At 37.9% G+C, this 20,677-nt stretch overlaps 1 protein-coding gene across 2 annotated transcripts in view; it reads right to left on the bottom strand.

Annotated features, from left to right (window-relative positions):
• ZNF385D (zinc finger protein 385D) overlaps positions 1-20,677 on the bottom strand; it is a 446,378-nt gene that overhangs the window by 168,849 nt on the left and 256,852 nt on the right. The window contains exon 1 of one of the 2 annotated variants that reach the window (XM_074838721.1): positions 10,103-10,444. The exons of the other annotated variant lie outside the window; for it this stretch is intronic. Within the exon in view, the coding sequence (XP_074694822.1) occupies positions 10,103-10,124 (22 nt within the window). The 5' untranslated portion in view covers positions 10,125-10,444. Of the gene's footprint in view, positions 1-10,102; positions 10,445-20,677 lie in introns of those variants that run through there. 2 annotated transcript variants of the gene reach the window in all.

Below are 20,677 nucleotides of genomic sequence, written 5' to 3' on the forward strand. Positions count from 1 at the left end.
GGAACAACTTTTGGAGCAGGAACTGCAACCCAAGCAGATAGATCCTTCCTCCTGTACTTTCAGGCTGGTGGCAGGTGAGGAAGAAATGCATTGTGGCCATGCTGCTGGGCATGCCAACACCCTCCACCCTCAGATCTGCTGGCCAAGTGGCTGACAAAGTTTGATTACACTGCTGATGATCATTTTAAGATTTTAAAGAGCATTTAATTCACATCTGAAATTATTTGAGATATTAAACATAACTGTTACAAATTATTTGACAGTTACCTTAATTAGACTAGGTCTGATTTAATATTTCCAGCACAGTTGAAACTCTTACTTTACTGGGGGCCATGGAAGTTTCTCAGCATGTTAGGTCCAGTAAATGAAATTGAGTTCAAGCAAATCTATTAACACAGTCCAACACTTTTCACAGTTCATTACAAATAATAATTACTTTCTGAAAACTTCCTCCTTCATTATGAAGAACAGATCTGACTCAGTAAAAACAATATCAATGAGGAAAGCTCAATTTTTGCTGAAAGATTCTTGAACTTGCAAGAGCTTTTTTTTTGTACCTGCTAGCAGTTGCCATACATACATTATATCAACAGATTTCAAAAACTGTCCAACTTCTTTCAGACAAACCATCAATATTACCTCAACCAATATACTATCAAAATCATCTCCCTACACTATTTACTAGAACTGAAGCTGGCTACATCAACAGAAACCTGCAAAACTGGAGATCTGCCCATCACAGGCACCTTGGGAAGACTTCTTAGAAGATTAACTTATCTGTTATTTTAAATATTCTTGAACAATATTAGCCATCTATCACTGGGTGACTCCTAGAAAGGACTAACGATTTAGAACGAACGTTATTTCTTCTTATCTTTGTGATTTGGAAGACATTAGCTCAGCTGAGGTCTCTCAAACCGATATTTGATATAAAACATTCATAATTCATTTGACTATATACTGAGGTCACATGGCACTATTTCTGTTTCCAGATGAATCTGAAGTTAGCTTTGTATTGCTGAAAATGTTCTGGCATAGCTTTTAAAATAAAAACTCCTTTAATAAATTACAATAAAGTATCATGCAATTGTTATCTTTGTGAATATTCCCATGAAGAAATCTTCCTACTAGAAATGCACAAAAAGCTTATACAAATCACATGAACATTGTTAGAATAAACTGAGGGATATTTTAAGAGTATTAATTGTTAATGTTTTTTCAATGCTAAGTATCATCAAAAAACGCCTACCTGAGATAGTTCCATGCTGCTTTTCCTCACTACATTGATTCTTTTGGATATATTTAACTTAGGAAAAAAAAAATGAGGGAATAGGAGAATAGGCAATAACAATAAATTTTTATACACATCTGTATTATCTTCCCAAAATCTGTAGAATTGCCTGGGTGTCCACAGTGACGCGTAGCATCATCGTTCATTGCCTTCACAAGGTTAATTTCAGGCTATTTAAATAAATTTTCTTCCCTGTGTGCTGATGATACCATATGATGACAATTTTGCTTCAAGTTACTCACAATGGGCAAAACAGAGCAGTTTCATTCAGTCATCTTGGGGTGCTTGTGCAGGGTGGTGCTGCCAATATCATTTTGCTGCGCCGCAGCGCTTTACCTGCTGCCTGCCTGTCTTTCTCTGCCAGCAGAGTTTATATACATTTCACACACTCTAAGGCTTTCCACAATCACATTTTGATTGTATCTACATTGTTAGTGAGATTTCAAATGTTGCTTTGATTTATTTTTTTAAGGTATTTTCAGCCTTTCAGTCTTTGTTTATTACATTCAGTAAGTTCATTCATGCAAAGGAGCGGATCTGTGTGGGCAGATATTTATGTGTAGTGATGGACCTCTTTAAGGACACTGATGCTTTCTACCTTGAAAATGTGCATGTGTGGCAAAGGTAAACTATTGCACATACTGTTAAAGTGTGTAGAGATAAATGCTAATATGAAGGATACTCACCTCATATACATGGATCTGACCATAGATAGGTATTTCTGCAAGGCACTGCTCTTTCTATACAGCATATCCAAAGAGATGTCAGATGTCCTACTGAACCCACAGGAACCCAAATGGTGGGCTGCTAATTAGCATTGAGTAAGTTTGTCAGCAGTATCTATGTAAGAAGATATCTTTTATGTTCTATAAAAATACTACAGTTTAAAAAAAAAAAAAAAAGGAAAAAGGGAAAACCACTGGGAATCTATAAATGTATTGAAAATTTTTACTTCAACCCAACTGAAAAGAAAAAGAGTTAATTCAGAACCTTTCTCAGTAAAGAAAGAAAGGGGAGAGAAAAATCATACCATGTGGACCAGTGCAATTTCTGAGTACTCAGTGCTACTAAGATTTAAACCAACAGAAACTAGATGTGTTATTAGGAGGTTAGTGTGACTGCCCTAGCACTGTATGTGGAGAGGAGGACTAAATAACCAGTTTTACAAGGTAGACAGACTGTGGTCAGGACTGGCAAGACAAATGTTTGTAAATGATTACATCACGTCTTGAGCACTAAAATCGTGTAAGGATACTAGAAATAATGCACTACAATGGCTTTACAGCACCCATATTCATGCATCTGCCATGCCCTCAGTCAGAGAAGGAGACAAAAAAGGAAATGATTTAAATATATCTTTACATATGCATACACAACATTTTATAGCCTGTTTGACTTGTTAGAATTTGTCCTTTACAAATACAGGAATTGCAAAGTTAAATAGGAGAGTAGGTCATTTTATGTATGCCTGTTTGTTTTTTCTTCTTAAAGAAATAAAAATGGCTACTGAAAATAACAGATGCTGCATGAAGAGTTGAAGCAAAGATATTATTTTTTTCTGTGCTATCTAAAGGCAGACAAGCTCATGCAACTTCCACTGTTGAAAAATTTGCTGCTCACAGCAGCACAACTTACCAGTACTAATAGAAAAACAAAGGAGCAGCGTGCTTGCTATATAATAGTCACATATCTGGCAAACTAAATGCTCCTGATACATGGCTGGTTTTGACAGGAGGTGAGTGGATTTGCTATCACAGGTAAATACCAGCAAACAAAAACTAATTTGCTAAACATTGCACTATAGAGACAGTAGACCCTCAGGTTGCTACTGAAAAATGACTTGGCTTAGTAAGAAGAGCACTGATATTGCCTGCGGTGCCAAGACTGGCTTCCTCCCCACCTACTCCTTCCTTGTGCATTCACAATTGCAGGTCTTGCCAAGGGTCTGTGTTTTTTGACTTTTTTTTCTTTCCTTTTTTTTCTTTTTTTTTCATTCAATATTGATCCCTAGCGCAACGATGAGTAACTGTATTGGAAAACACAGCCATTATCTCCCTCTGTCTACATAACTTACTACACTTCATAGTAAACAAACTGAGCAAACAAGGTCAACAAGAACAAAACAAGCTGAGAAAATTTTCATGTCTTTCATTTGAATGAACTGTACTGTCCATCTGCTTTTTCAATTACAGTATAAAAGTAAATAAATAAGAGAACCAATGTGAAGTGATAATCAAAGAGTAAATTAAGCCTGGGTTTTTTTCCTTTGTTCTTAAGAAAGCAGTTTTAATATTCAGAGATGATTTTCTAACATAAACCCACTTTTTAGGCTCTATCTTGTTTTATGAAGAAGAGAATTGGTGAAGAGACTGCTGGTTTGCGTCCTAAGAAAGAACGCATAAACAATACACAGTATCAAAATTACTAATATGAGCCAGAGTCCTTTGAGATCCTAAGTATATGCTAAAATTTCAAATGGCCATACCAGTTAGCAGACACTCCCAGTCAATCTCATTTTTGTATCTCCTCTAACTGCTTCAGAGATGAAGATACTATACATGACTAAACCCCAGGAGCTTTTCAAGCTTTACTTGAAAAGCAAGTGATACATTATGGTTTTAAATTCTGAAATCTGCAGGGACTATAAAACAGAGTAAATTAGTTGGCTGGGTAATACAGCCAGGACCTGATCCCATAGTGATGAAAGAATTTCCCATGATTTCCAAGCAACTGGTTCAGCCAGCTAGCTGAGGTATTAAAAAAATAAATAGATTGATCTAACCCCAACTTTTTAAAATAGTTGTGACCTTTGCCAAAGCAGAAATAGGGAAAAAAATAAAAAAGAAAAAAAAACAGAGAACAAGTGCTTTTGTTTAAATGCTCTAGATAAGCACTCAAGATGTCTTTTTTTCAAACCTAAAGGAGTTTTAAATGGATATAATTTTAAGCATCAAAAGAGACAGAACTGTATTATCATAGATGTTAACAAGAGACAAGGATGTATAATAATTAAACTTTCATAAAAGCCTCCGTTACAATTCCAATTTCAAATTACAGTTGCATTTTCTTATTTCACATTTGATCTAGACCCTTGTAAACTTCTTTAAGCTGTCATGCCATGCTTATGATTGGAGTAACTCTTTATGGCATATGTACACAGAAAAAAAATAAATAATTATTTGAGGGGAACATGTTCATGAGCATCAGACTGATAAACTGAAAGAAATGGTCAACAAAATGGACAAGGAGGTCTAACTATATGAGCATGCCAATAATGAAGCTTCACGTATTAAGATTTTTCACCCCTAAACAGACTTTGCAGAAGCGTTTGCTAAAATCACTAAGAATACAGGATGAGCTGCAGAATGTGGCTTTGCCATATGACAGCTTAGCCCTACAACAGAGCAAAGCTTCTTCCCACTTTCAACCCCAGCAATTTGATTCAAGTACAATCCTAGACACTTCAGGCTTTGGTATTTCTAGCCAAATACTTTTGCTGCATTTTTCTCTGAATGTTACCAATCATCTATGCAATTTCAGCTGCAAAACTAATCTTTGCAGTATATTACATGTAATGACCCCTTTTTAAAACTGAAGCCCTTATGACCTCTATTGTATTTCAAGAACTTTTCATGATCTAATACCAAATTGAAATATTTCCTTTATCGAGTCGAAATATATTTCTTTTTCAAGTACCACCATCTTCTTTAGTGCAATGAGAGGCAAAAGCTTTGAAAGGATTCCTGTAACCCGATTAACGTTTTTGTAATTGCAACAATTTCTAGAACTGCCACCAGGTTATAAAACAAAATCAAAATAATATGGAAGGATATTTGCACACAGGCACAGAGAGGTAGAAGTCATATGACTCTGAGATAATTCTGCACCCAAAAGCTCTCATTATTTTAAAATATGTTATAAAAATTATTTATATTAATTTTCTTTTAGGAAAAAAGATGAAAAAGGACAGAGGCATGACATAATGAAAATTTTAAAAATCCAGTTTCTAGTTAACATTTCATTTCTTAACAGAAGCAAGACATTTGTTAATAAGGGATGCAGGATTAGATTCCACAGTCATTCCAGTTAAAATATGTACAGACACACATTCACGTGCATGCATGCACGCGCGTGCACACACACACACTTTCTGTTAAAGGACCTTCAGCTGAGGCAACCGTGATCTAATCTTCTCTAATGAAGCAAGAAACCATTAATTCTGATTTTGGTTTTGGAGCAATTCTGCCACCCACAAGAAGGGTAACACTCGGAATGACTCTGTGAAATGGTGAAATCACCCTTTATTTATGGCAACATACTGGATATCTTTAGAAGTATTTTAAATTAACAATTTCTGTAACAGAATCTAAAAGGCTACAATGTAGCACAGAGCAGTTCCTGTAAGTTCAAACAGAATTTTTTTTTTATTATTATTATTATGTATACATGCATTAATGATTATTCAGTACTTCCAGATATGAACTTCACTGCCCAGGAGGCTGTAATGTTCCAAGTATAAACATCAGGCTCCTACAGATTTCAAGATCCTATACATTGGCTTGTTCAGCTGAATTCTTCTGTCACATACAGTATCCATTATATATTAACTACACTTTCTTACTGCAGATGACTGGTGATAAAATACAGTTAATAATCCAGTATCTGTGTTTCTCAAGACATTTTAAAAGCACAGCCTTATTATCACCGGTTCATCCTGCCTTAAATGAAGACAAACAGAAATGCTGTGAAAGGCCTCCACACTCTCTAACCTAGAAGGAAATACAACTTCCTAAAAACAAACGGGTGACAGCTAAATATTTTCACTGAAACTGCTGAAACAGGTTTTGTTGGTTGGTTGGTTGGTTTGTACAATGTGTGTTTTCTTTAAAGAGGTGGTGAGATTTGGGGTGTGAGGGGAGTATTTTTTCTTCCATGACTCATCCAGCATGAATCTCTTCTACAAGAAAGTGTTCCAGAAATAAAAAGTGATACTCAGAACAGTAGTATGTATGCAGATGAATTACTACACTCTACAACATTGACTGAAAAAACCCCACCAAAAACAGCCAACATGCAAGCAGAAATGTGATGACATTTTCAGGCAAAAATTGTTTGTTTTTTCCCCTTAACAGTTCTATTATTTTATCCTACAGGATATTCATTTCCACCCCAATATATTAGATTTCCTATATAATGTGAATGGAAACACTGAGAACAGAAGTTACTTAAAACAGTAACAGCTTCATAGGGGGCAGTGGGGGAAGGGGGAAAAAAAAAAAAAAAGGAAAAAAAAACAGGAAAGGTAAAAGGCTCTCTTTATTTTTGCTGTCTTTGTAAATTTTAATTTTAGTTCTTGTTTTGGTTGTGCTTCTTCAGTAAGGGCAAGGGGGGTAATTTTTTTGACAGCGGGGTTGGAGGATTGGCCTCCCTCTCAATTCCAGTCAGGGTTTACCGAGCCCTCGGGACCAGTTCTCACTGTCCCGTAACTGCAATATCACTGCAGCATTTCCTCCGGTTTGACAACCATCACGTATGGTGCCGGTGCACAGCACACAACCAAAGTTCTCCCCCTTCCCCTCCCAAAAGGCGAAGAGCGCTTTCCACCTGACCCCAGCAGACTGGCCACCCAGCCCAAGGGGTGGCCACAGGGGCCACCGCGCTCGCAGGACGAAACAGATCCTGCTAGCCACCTGCGCTGCCAGGCCGAGGAAGGCACAATGTTGGCGAAGTGGCCGAGCCAAGGCAGCAGCGGCTGGCAGGACCTTTTAAGGTAGAGGTGGCAGCGTCCAGCTATGACCACTGGCCACAGCAGAGCCCTTGCCTTGAGCAGGACTAGAGGAGGTCCCCTGTTATCAGTGTTCAACATCAGCGCTGTGGCACTGACAGCCACCCACCGCTTCTCCTCTCGGAGCTGCTGAGAGTGGTCACAACATCTTATGCTAAATTATTAACTTAATGATAAATGCAACCAAAAGTTGCTTTGGGGTAGATATGTATGTTTTTAAGTGCAAAACATCTACCTATTAAAACAGTTAACAGAAATTTATTATTTTCATTGGCTTTTGGCTTACTCTATAAACACACTACATCATTTTGTAGGATTTTTATTATTATTATTATAATTCCATATTTCTGTTCAACTTGAAGTGATGAATGCAAAATCAATACAATAAGTAACAAATGTATCCACGGTGACTAAACAACAAACTCTAAAGCACAGCATGGTGAATGAAAATTAGCAGTTATTGAAACTACTCCATCAAAATTCTGGTGTAATGTAAAAGAAAGGCTCATGCAATTAGAAGGGTCACAAAAAGTTTAATTATTTGAATACTCAGCTCAAATAGTAGAATATACATAGTAGAATGTAGTAGAATATTTCAGCTCAAAATCTTGGAGGCTACAGCTTTGAAGAGAGCAACAAACGCTATGACCGATTCCTGAATTTAGCAACTTTTCTCTGTGATGGTTAAGAAACTCACTTCACCTATTAATACTCGCTCTATAAGAATAATACTTTCAGAAGGTTAAGGTCTTATTTTCTACAGTAATTATTTCAGTATTTATTTCAACCTTAATGCTGTACACATGTGTTCCCACTATGCCACCTTACATCAGCAGCAATTAGACAAGAAGGCCCAGAAAAACAAGCAAGATGCATACAAACATACAGAAATGCTTTTTCTTCCCTTCCTATTCTTTAGGTGGCCCAATAGTAGCATGCACAGAGAAAAAAATACCACAGAATTCTTTACTAATATTAAAAGGAAATTCTTTTTATTTCCTCAGAAAATATAAAATTCCGGTATCATCTATATGATGGCTACAGCAATTTTAAGTCAAAGTAGGTGCGCAACGTATGGAGTCAAGCTTTCATCCAGCTCTGTGCATCACTGCTTTGTGCAGTAAGTGTTACAACAGGGACAGGTGAGATTACAGACGTTCTGGCTTCTCACAGACAGAGCAGGAAAACACCCAGAACTGCCACAGGTAAACATTATCCCCATTAGCTCATACTTTGTTATGCAAAAGACAGAAACAAGAACATTCATTTAAAACTTAATATTAAAGGAAGTTTCAGACTGAACAAAGCAGACCCAGAACCTGCCTAACAGAAACTTTCAGCTCTGCTCTCAGAAGTTAAATTTCCTACAAAGCAGAGAGAAAGCACAATCCAGTTTGTTTCAATTAAAAACTTGTGTTGCACCAGAAAAAAAAAAAAAGCATGTGAAACAGCGGTTTGTATTTTTCCAGAAGAAGTAACACCAAAATAAGTTTGATCAACATTACATGTTTCTGAAAATTATAGACAGAAAAATTGCTAAAATTAAGTACAGTACAGCTAACATATACCTAATACCCTAACTCATATAACTTCAGGAAACCACAACTTCTAATCCTAGTCACACAGGCAATTGTTGCAAACCTGACTGTAACAAAAGAAAACCCAACTCACGCTTGCAGTGATACTAAAGGTAGAAAAATAACACAAAAGAAATGAGCAAAAGATTAGCCGAATGCCACGTTTTTAATGGTGAAGAGACTTAATCCAAATTACTCAAACCTAAAACCATAATGCTTGTCTATTATTCCTCAGTCTTTGGAAAAAGTAGCAAAGCTAAAACACTGCAAATTTGTCTTTGAAAGGGACTCTGAACAGTTCTGACAACTCAGCCAATTTATATTCTTTCTATTAGGACAGTTTACATCAAAATCAATCTGCTTTCATAATTGATGGGTTTCACTGTTAAAGTCAACACCCTCCTCACCAATATTTTTAATTTTACGAAAACAAGAAAATAGTGCTCAGCATGTCGTAAAGCATAGTACTTTTGTGACAGGGCTCAGAATATTATGAAAGTTCTTCTCTTAGAGCTTGAAGTGAACTCCTGATTCAATATTTAATGACACTGAGAAAGCTGCTGAATGTCCCAGAAATCCTCCAACTCTCTGCTCTATGTTCGTTCTAAGTATTATGCAGCTATAAATTAACACTGAAGATAGATGAGATTTCAAGTAGCCAGGAATAGTATTTTTCCATCACATCACCAAATTTCCTATTTTATTTTTTTTGCTATTTAGCAGCTCTAACTTGCAGCAGTATATTGCAATAGTACATCCCAGCCCAGTACTGCAGCACTACACTGCTTAGACATAGCTCTACGCTCCAGCATGTTTTTAGGGTATGCAGCCAGCTCAGCTGTAAGCCGAAGGAAGATTTCCATCAAGCAGCAAAACTAAACGCTGCACAAATATTTAACAGCTCTGAGACCTCTAAAGGCTTAAAATAATACGTGTTTTGTGGTATGCTAGGAGCCAACCCCACACCAGTGATCTGCATAATGCAGAGTACGCAGCAAACACACCACTGCAAATAAAGCACTGTTTCACCTTTGTATCTTTGAATTCTTTAAACTAAAAGCTGAATGAAATTCTAAGGTTCACTGTGTATCCTCACCACAGTGCAGGAGCAGCTCGTCCATTACATTAAGTTCGTCTAAAACTTCCCATGCCTCACAACCATTTCTCATCCCCTCTCGGCAGATGAAACACAAGTTCAAATAAAGCAAACCTAGGATGAGTTCATCCTATCTAGCTTATTTTTCAAGCTGCTAAAACTACGCGGTAGCCCACTCAAACAGAAAATTTCGCAGACAATGGAATCCTTTCAAACTGCACAGCCGACAGGATTCCCCAGTTGTCAGTTTTAGGTGCGTGCCAGCACAAAATGTTCTTGAATCCAAAATTTATAATAATCACTCCTATTGATAATGTGAGCAGAAGCAAAATTACATCACAGTTAACACTTACCAAAATACATTATGTTTCTCATTAATCATGCAGTCAGGATCCCACCGCTGTGTATTCAGCATTAGCTCCCGCACAGGGCTGACATGTAAAACAGAGCTCTTTCATTCTACATTATGTGGAAATTTCCCAGCACAAGAAGCGTGAGTGAGCAGTGTGCCTCCTCAGGATGAGCGCTTTGCAGGCAGTCTTATCCCTGATACAATCCCTGTCTGATTTAGCGTTTACTCCGGCTGCATGCTGCACTGCCCATTCTTACTGTAATCTGACTCCTCCTTCTGATGTCCTTGCTGTGCCTGTGACATCAGGACTAAGAGTACTACAAACAGATCTTTTCTTTAACGGACTCGCAACGACATGCTCTAATATTCTGGTTAACCAAACTCTGGATTGGCCAAAAAAAAAAAAGCCCTTCTAAAATCGTACATATTTATTTTCTTTTCTTTTTTTTGTTTTTTTTTTTTTTTTGGCAGCAAACGCTTTCAAGTGACATAACGTGCTCAATTACATAATCAATGGGAAAGACAAAGCGTATTTTGTTAACGTATTTTTCTTTGAAGGACAGGCTCCAGGAGAAGCCCCAAGTGCCCCGATTTTCCAACTTCGGTAGAACATGAAAGATGCTTGGCACTTTGCAAGATCATGTCCCCCTAGGACTTTTTTTTTTTTTAAATCAATAGTTCCATCTCAATAAGTGATTTTAATCTGAATGTTGGATAAAGCTCAGTCTGTTTCTATTTTTAAAAAGCAATTGACAAATAGGTAGTTCAATTTCAATAGAGCCGAACTGATTTTTTAAAACTATAATTTCTTTGCATGAATAACAAAGCGTGAGGATGGGAGATATATGACAGCGAGGATTTGTAATGGAGTTTACAACCTTTCACCCTTCAGGTCTCTGGTTCCTTTCCAGCCCAGGTTGATAAGTCATTAGCAGCTGGTAGCTATTTTATTGTTCTGTGACAAATGGAGTTGTCCTAAGTCTGCTGTAAATAGGTCCCCACACAGCCCCTGCTGCTATATGAACTAGTAGCAGCTTCAGAGGAAGAACGACCAAAGAAATGCTGAACTACTCTCCACCACCTACACATCGTGCCTCGGGATGGATCTGACACACACTGGTGTGGCAGCGTGGTGAAGACTATGTGGTCTGTATTTGTGCACATATTACTATTACGTCTGTTCTACGAATCAATAGAGGACATCGGTCTCCTGCTGTCAGTCTGGCATGTATCACTGGTAATACACTTAAATTAAATACAGGTAAAAAAAATGGACAGTATGCTGAAGTGTTTATTTCATTATAATAGGACCTAACAAATGAATGTTTTTATTCTACAGGAAAGAAGATGACAGGTATAATTCATTCTTATTTGTAAAAGCTCCACACTTTTCTATTTCATGAGGTCCAATCACTTAGGGCAAAATTATCCCACAAGCACAGCAGCCAAGGAACGCTCCAATTGCAGCAGAAGAGTTAAGAACCCTGGCATACATTGCCACTACACATCTCAGTAGGAGTCCTCCACAGCATTGCTCTCGAGAGTATGCAAGTCACCTGTATGCAAGTCACCGAGATAAAAACTGCCTGGGGGAACTGGGGCATGAATTTAAGTCCTGTCCCTCACTGGCAGTCCCACAGTTCTCTGTTTCTGTTGCCTAGCCCTTTCTTATTCCAACTGCCCCTAGGAAAATGCATTCCTGAAGTGAGGGATACACGGTACACAGATAGACTCCAAAATAAATTTTGCTTCACAATTAAAAAGCACATAGTGCATGAGAGAGGAAGATCAAGACTTCTTGTGTCATTCAAACTGACCAACAGCAACTTAAGTTAAACTAATCCTAAATTAAGGTGAAGAACCACTATCTAGAAACCTCTGAGGAAAAAAGAAGCTGTCTAGAAACCATGGCCTGTGTTTTAACTGGAGGGTTTAGACAGCAAGTAACAGAGGGTATTCAAGGCACCTTCCTTTCCTCTGTTTCACCATTACAATGCTCATTCACTTCTACTGTACAAGGAAGGACACCTCACTATAGGAGAAAACACCACCCTCAAAGGCTGGTTTAAAACGTCTCAGCTGAGCCACTCTAATGCCCTCTGAGCAGCAGGTATAAGCTACTATTAGGACCCTTCTGCAGCACAAGCATTCCCTCCCCTCCCTTCACCGAGGGTAAAAGCTCACAGAACCAATTTGCTGTGAAATCCTTCAGCTCCTTTGCCAGCGCCAAAGTGCTTTTGCAGAGGCACTGCATGATGTCCTTTAGGACAGTCTGCACTCAGGCGCAGCATTTGCCTGTTAGGCTGCGTTTACCTTATCGCAGAAAAGCTCAGGCTCATTCTGCCAGGAGTCAGACCCCGGGAGATGTAGGCTACCTCCACTCTCGACGTTCTTCCAAGCTGATACTCCTTGCTGATTTGTGCCATCAGCTGGCCAGCTAAGAGCATGGGTACAGATGACTCATGTCTGTGTAGATGTACCATTAGCGGTCAGGCAGCAACTATGGTGCCTTTAAACATCCCTTCTTGAGCTAGCTGCTCTGTTACAATACCAGTTTGGTGGAGCCTGATGGCAGGTCAGCTCCTCAGGAAGCATAAACAGCTAAGCACCGCATAGACGCACATATTCTTCACTACTTGGTTCTGAATGCTACCTCCACTTCTGTTTTGCACTTTAGGATGCCAAACAATCAGGACCATCTCCTCACTTATTGCATCTTATTTGTGTTCTTAAAATAAGCACACAATCAAAGTAGACAATGAAGAACTAAACCAATGAGTTTTCTTTAATTTCTTTGCATTTCAACTATGGAACAAATGCAAGAGAGGAGGGAAAATCACTGGTGGTCTCTCCTGGAAAGCTTTCACAGCCCAAATTCACATACTCCATGCCAAACTCTGCTTTCATTTACACACATACAACATTAATAAACTGCAAAAAGAAGTAGAGTTCCAAGCAAGGGACAAAGAATAAATTTTATTCCCAGATATTGTCACTGTCAGTAAAGCAAGGATTAGTTTAGTAATTGCAATCCCGAATGGCTGGTGTTTTAACTCAAGCACTGTGGACTTTGCTGAACACAACTGTGGGGAAGCGCAGTCGGGAGTAGCAAACACTTGTGTGCGTCTGGAGATTTGAGTAGACCCAGTCTGGGCACGCAGGATCATGCAGAATGAATGAGCAAATTACCCATGATGTCAGCCCACAGCACAAACTCCCAATCATCAACAAGCCAGCACAGGCTAATCAGCATTTAGCTTTGCTACAGATGCAGGTCAACTGCAAAATTACCATATTTTCATGCATGGTTCACCTATAAAAACAAAACCCCAAAACCCTCGTGATTCAGCAATAGCATAAACATAAAACGAAAAAATGTACCTTCTGCTAAAACGGCTATTCCACAACCTTATTTCTAATAATAGAAGTAGCTTCTGCTCCCTGAAATCCTTTTTCCCAGAAACCTGCTTCTTTTTTTCCTAATAGCATCTCCACCTTGATTTCTTCTGCCCTTCCTCACCTTGACAACCTCACAGTTTGGTAAAGGGTTTGCCACAAAGGGCAGATTTTCAAAACGCAGACTACCCCACAAGACATTACCTCCTTGGAATAAACAAAAAGCAAGCTGAGAAATACACATGTCCAAGAAGTACAGCACGTACCCCACATTTCTGCAGAGCTGGGAAAGCTACAGCTTACCCCCCATGCTTGACTTCATATAGAGCCAAAGGCCACTTCGTGAACCAGCTGTGCTATCTATGCTTTCTACTGAATTTTATCTATCCACCTATTTACACGATGCCTCCACAGTAAGTGTTAAAACCACTTAAAAGCATGTCTGTTGCAGAGACCAATTAATATTTAATATTAATGCACCTAGTTAATTCCCTAGGATTCCTGGAAAACTTTCTTCCAGTCTTGAACTCTCCCAGGAGTCAACTGATATTAGATTTATACCCAGACTGTTACCAGTTGGCTTTGATGAATTTCAATTAGTGAGGCTGACCACAAACCTTTTCTTGCAAATGCAGAAGCATATCGAGGGACTCTTTGCTGGCAGAAATTTAATAGTAGGCAACAAAATACACTAGTGACACAACATTTTAAGTTTATGCATCATGTGTAGTAGGTTAAAAGATCTCATACACTTGAAAGGTTTCCAGCTTTTCCTAAAATAAATTTTATCTACTGTACAGAGGCAGCTATTAAGAATAAAAATGTATTGTCCAAACATTCGTTTCTGAAAATAAAGTGGGAGAAGCAATCCAAATCACACTTGACCTACTAATTCACCAAAAGCACCCTAAAACCAAAAGATTCTTGAAGGTGAAGTAGGTCTAGAACTTCTATGTAATTTGGAAATTTATGTATTGTAGATATTTCATTCCTATTAGTACTACAGTGTACAGAAATAAAAAACAGCAAAGAAGCCACAGTTTTGTAAGGCTCCAAAAGTAGTTGAAAGTCCTTCCAAGTGCACATATTTTCATGCCTCAAATCAAATATACTTAGCACATCAGCTAGAAATTTGGTTTGTTTTTATTTTGAAGCCATCTGGAGTAGTTTAAGACATACTACACAGCAATGATGATTTTGTGATTCGTTACTAATCTCTTGGAGTTATGCTAAAGGATAAGAAGGGAAGGAGCAAGTTATGTTTGTATATTTTAACTAGCCATAGAGGCTCATCTTCCGTTTTGCACATACTCCACTGGCTAAAACTACCAAATGTGTTTTTTACCCTTGACTCAGAAGTGTCGTTTCTGGAGATCTGCAATATTTGTCACCATGAATAGCATTTAACTGCAACAGTACCCAGAGGAACTCTACCGCCACACGTGAATACAACTGGAGGAACTTAATTAATCTTCCTGTCACTTCCATGATGCTTTTCATTAGTTTAGCTGCTATCTGATCAACTGCTCCATTCTCTATTGGAAATGGCTAACCAGAACCTCCTATAAAAGTGTTTTCAAGAGGTAAACAAAGACTCACCTTTGATTCTGAGAGCCTTTACAAATCTTTGCCATGCAGACTTTATCAGTTCAATAACAGTACTTGCAGCACTGTTCTTTTTAAGCAACTGGGATTTTCCACATGCAAGGCTAAGAAATATAAATAGCAACAATATACGTTTTTGTAAGCTTAAAGCTAGTACTTCTAGTATTTTATAGTTGGAACACAGATAGCATGTGGCAATTGAAAGGTCATATTCTTCTGAATTTCCTTCCAATGGATATGGATAGTTATTACACAAACAGAATGCCGCCAACATAAAACCAAACCGACATTTTAAGCACTATGTTTTACCAAATGCCCACTCCTGTAATTTTTTGCTCCTAAGCATGTGACAAGATTTAAGATAATGAATGCAAATTAATATACAACTGGTGCAGAAGCTTCTTTGACTATGTATATTAATAATAATTTTAAAGGGAAAGATGGTCTTAAAAACAAACGACAAGACTGAGAAGCTTGTCTGAGTCCATGTCAAAGATTTTTTCACACACACACACAAAATAGATTTTTTTCAGTCAAAGAACGAAAGCTGGAATTGGTGATAACATCAACTCCAACATGCATAGTCTTTCCATTCTCCCTCTTTCCCTTGTAATTTTATTTCCGTACCACATTCAGTAAAATTTGTCTAACTAATATTGTGGGTTTTAAGTACATCACACATAGACAATGCATCACTACCCTTTTAGAGGTGAACAAATCAGTCAGCGTTTCATGTTTTTCTGTCCATCTTTCCAACACCCTCTATAATTTGCAACATATCTTTTAAGATTCATCACCAAATCCAGGCATTGTATTCTCACGATTTATACATTTATAATATATACATTTAAATTTATAAATCCAGATGCTGCACTGAGAAATTCTGTACAGCTTTTGCACTCTAGATTGGGGTTTTTTTGCATTCTGATTTACAGGATGCTATATGTTCATAAGTACAACCTGCATTTTGCATTTCTGATTGTACCATCATGAATTAGTTAAATTTGGTATGTAGAGGATCTGTCAATTAACCCCTTCTTAATCAGATGTGTACATGCCTTATGCTGTATAGTGCATTTTTTTAAAGGAAACGTGGCCAAAACTATGCACATTTATTATTTCTAAAATAATCTTTACCAGTCAAATGACAAGTCTCAAGTAACAAAACCAGATATTACATAGTGAAATGGTCTGTTTATGCTGCCTGTTTTAACTGTCTGTTTATATTCTATTAAACTAAAATATCTAACATTTATTGCATTATTAATTAGAGACTTTTTCATTTTGCTGAGGAATGATAGCAATGCGATTATTGCATGGGTATCAGTTACATTTCAATACCAGCAAATCATTTGCACTCCTGTACTTCCCTGTGGTTTCATATGGGTGGTTTAGGGTTTCTTTGGGGGGAGGTGAGGGTGGGGTGCTGGGGGTGGGAGGTGTTTATTTGGGGGTTGGATTTTTTGGAGGTTTTTTTCATTGGTTGTTTTGTTGGTTGGTTTTGATTTGGGTTTTGTCCCCCTTCACAATGGTGCATCAATGAAATGGGGATCTCCTCAACAAATCTTTTAGGACTCTTGTGCAAAAGTTATCCAGGCCTATTGATTTTAAATAGTCTTTAGTCCAAGTGGCTGCCACTTGACATTTTCCTTTCTTTCTTCTGGGCATTTTGCAAAGTGCCTTAGCACATTCATGACATGAGGACAGTATCAAGCATTTTTCAAAATACAGAATGAAAATATTTATTTAACACTTATGGCTCTTTCAAATCACTCATAACAATCTTACTATCTCCATCTAGTGGCTTTTATAGTATAAGGATTTTTGCTCTCAATACACTAAAAACTTTTTATTGTCCTTTGCCTTGCCAACCACAGATTTTTCATTTCCTGTTTTTGACCTTCCCTATAAATTTTCCATACTTTTTCTAATTTATATCCATTAGTATCCACTTCCTCTTTCATCATTTTGTTCCAAGTTGCTTTCTCATTTCTAGTTGCTGTCCTTATTTTGTGGCTGAACCAGAACAGACTTTTAGCCAAAATTTTCAATTTTCTGAACATGAAATGACTTTTTTTAGTCATCTGGTGACCTCTAGATATTTAAGGAAGTGTCAGTTTCCTTTCCAAGTCTTGCTATGTTTTTCTTCCTAAACAGTTCTGCTCCTAATTTTCCTTTAAGAAATAAAACATCGTGAAGCCCAAAATACGCAAAAGATTTCCATACCCTTAAGTCCCTGAATGGAACAATTTCAAGATATGGGCATGGAACAATACTCCTTCATTTTCTTGCTGCTATACAGAGCTGTTCAAAAATGAAAAGAAAAAAAAGTAGCAACGCAGTATGATTTTTCTGTTTCCCAGTGATTATGAAGCACTGAGCTATGATTTCAATATATAACTACAAGATGAAAATGCCGGCAGATGCAGTCCCAATGTGGGTGCTGAGCAGCTTGGTTTTTATACTGGGTCAATTGATGGGAGCAAGGCTGCAGCGTAGACCTACAGCCAGGAAGGGGCAGGAGCACTGCCAGCTGCACAGCACTACAACTTCTCTCCCGCTTTGCATATCTGCGATACTTTTCAACAGCACTTGAAGCATCTGCACTGCCTTTGGAACTAAGAACAGGCAGGAGCTTAAAGCACATCCAGCTTTAACTACCCAAAGAGGAAGCATCTCAACTAAACTAGCCAGTGCTACAGGTGCTTCCTGGGGCAACTCATACCATTGTAAATTGTTATCTGAGAGGAAGACCGGTCCTTCTCTGCAGGTACTTCTCTCGTTCCACTCACAGACAGGTATCAACACTTGATTTAGGTTAGATGATGAACTTTTAGCCAGTTACAGTTAGGCAGGAGAAATTTCATCTCCAATGACTATAAAACAGTTTAACTAATCTCACAGAAATCACACATGATATGTTTGATTTCCTCTTTAATATCCAAGGAAAAATTATTTTGGCCAACAAATTGCTATCAAAGGAAATGCTAGTCAAAGGTAAGTTGTAATCTGTCAGAAACTGCCATGCAAAAAGGGGAGGAGGACAAAATGGCAGCAGACAAGGCACTAATTTGAAGGTATAAAAAGATGCAAGTTATAGCATAGTGTTCAACTTTTTATGAGATAGTTTTGAAAAATTTACACTGTTTTTATTCACACCAGCCCTGAATTTGATTTGCATGTCCATGTGTAAGCATTTTGCAGTTCCACACATGAAGCTTCACACAGAGCATAAGTAATGAATCATTGTGAGGTGAAAATATCAGGGATATTTATTTTTTCCACAGTAGATCTCACTATCGGTGGGATTTGACTCAGAGGCTGACATCTAAGTTTTTAGGTGTATATGTGGGTATCTACATGCGAGCTGGATGTCTAATTTCCCATCACAGTTAATGGAGATAACATTGATGCAGTCAACAAAGTCAGAAGTTATTTATCACATGCAGAAGCAGACACCAACTTTGGTTGGCCAAGTAGCTCTCCAAGCTCCATTAACTATATTGACTAGAATTTCACCAATCAAAAGGGGAGCTTAGACATCTAATTCACTTGTAGATACCTATATACACACACATCTAACTATACATACTCTGAGAAATGGGAGCTGAACCTCAGCCAAAGCATCCAAACCTCTTAAAAGATCTGGGACCCCTGCAGATAACTCATACCCATTGAAATTCAGCTCCATCTGGGATCATCACAGCAACTACCAACTGTGCTCAGCAACACTAAGCAGCAATTTAGAACAGAACATGAAGAACACCTGCAAGTGAAACCAGCATGAAATTTATACAAGAAGAATTGAATTATCTCCTAAGGAATTAACTATAACATTAGCTTCCACAGTGCTTGCGGAAATTTCCTGGGTTTTTAAATGACCACACAGTGCAAAAAAACACAAAGATCAAAAATGTCTGTCTCAAAAATGTCTGTCACATAGGAAAGTACCACTCTTGAATGACCAAGCTGGCATCCTACAATAACCATGTTCCACTAAAATCCCTGTGGATTAACTTATGCTATTCAAGTTTACATTTAAGAAAAAAATGGGAGCATGTCACAACGTGTTAGATGATATAGCCATTTAGTGTTAATAGTGAAAAGAAAAAAAATGTTTAAATCACCCAGAAACTGATTTCTTTTAAAGTTCAAATGCTCCAGTACTCCTCTCCCCAAAGAAGGGTGGCGGGGGGGAAGTTACTGCTTTTAGCTCTCTGCCAATAGTGTTCAAATACATTCCTACCTGATTTATAATAATTAACAGTAAAAGGAGAGTTTTCATATCTGTTCCCACCTTTTGATCTTATTGACAGAGCCTCCTGCCATTCTAATTCAGAATGACATGTACAGCAAAAAACTCCTGTCTGTATCTGTTCCTGACTTTCTTGTTACATCTTTTTCCTGTACAGTTTCCTTTTGATCTTCCATACCTCTGAATTTAATTATGAGGTTTGAAAACACCCTGACATAATAGCAGCCTATAAGTAATTCTGTTTGTTTCCCACAGCTGAACAAAAAGACTGTATCCCAAAGCCAAACTCTTGCTTCAATATGCACTTTTCAGAGTCCATCTCAAAACAAATACTTTGCAATGATATTTATGCCAAAATAGTTAGGAGATTAATAATTTTGAAACATGACAGCCTAAATAGAGTACTCCTGCTATTTTTAGATAATTCAATTACTTGATTTTTTTAGTCAGTTTGCCACTCAGTACCTCTAAAAATAAGCCTAGTTAACCTAGGTTATGGTTAATAATGGATATCCTAAATATGGATGTAGAGACAGAAAATACCAGACTGAGTCCTTACCTCACAGAATTTTTTCTTCTCTGCACTACATAGATGAATGGTATACCACAGATAAAGGTGCACATTATAGCTTAACCTCATATTCCTACAAAGCATTAACAACTGAAAGTATTTCAGCTAGATTTTGAAGCCCTAGAGATATCTCTCCAGACTCTGTAGATATGAGACAACTGTTCCAACCGTACTGACTGTCTATGAATTCATCTTGGACAGAAGGACCATGTTACACCAACACCATCTCAGCTTGGGTGGTGTTAGAGGAGGAAAAGCTGGCCATAGAGTTGTAGGGGTCTGCATCCACAGCCCAGCACTGAGGAATGGTCTGCAGATAGCAAAACAGAAGATGAGCTTTTAACAAAGATGCATGATGGTATGCTGGACTGCTATGCTCACCTCATCTGCAGACCCTCTGGTTTCTCTGTATGTAAAAAAAAGTGACTGTCATTTCATGAACACTTATGTTCTGACTGCTCACAGCTGACTGCAATGTAAAAGTGACTTCTACCTCATCTGTGGGGTGCAGTGATTTGGCAGTTTAGTTTTGTGCAGTAGAAAACTGCATCACTGACAGAAAAGCTTTCATGGAAAATAGTACAAGAAATAGAAGGCCTCAGTAAAACCATTTCATGCAAAAGTCTGCAGTCCCTGTTTTATCCTGCTGATTTATCATATTCTATAAGCTGTTGATACTTTTTGTACTGATACACTTTTCATTACTTATCTACCACTTCCTTGATCACTGTACAGCAGAGCATTTAATC

Source organism: Strix aluco, chromosome 1, assembly GCF_031877795.1.
Source record: "Strix aluco isolate bStrAlu1 chromosome 1, bStrAlu1.hap1, whole genome shotgun sequence".
Lineage (NCBI taxonomy): Eukaryota > Metazoa > Chordata > Aves > Strigiformes > Strigidae > Strix > Strix aluco.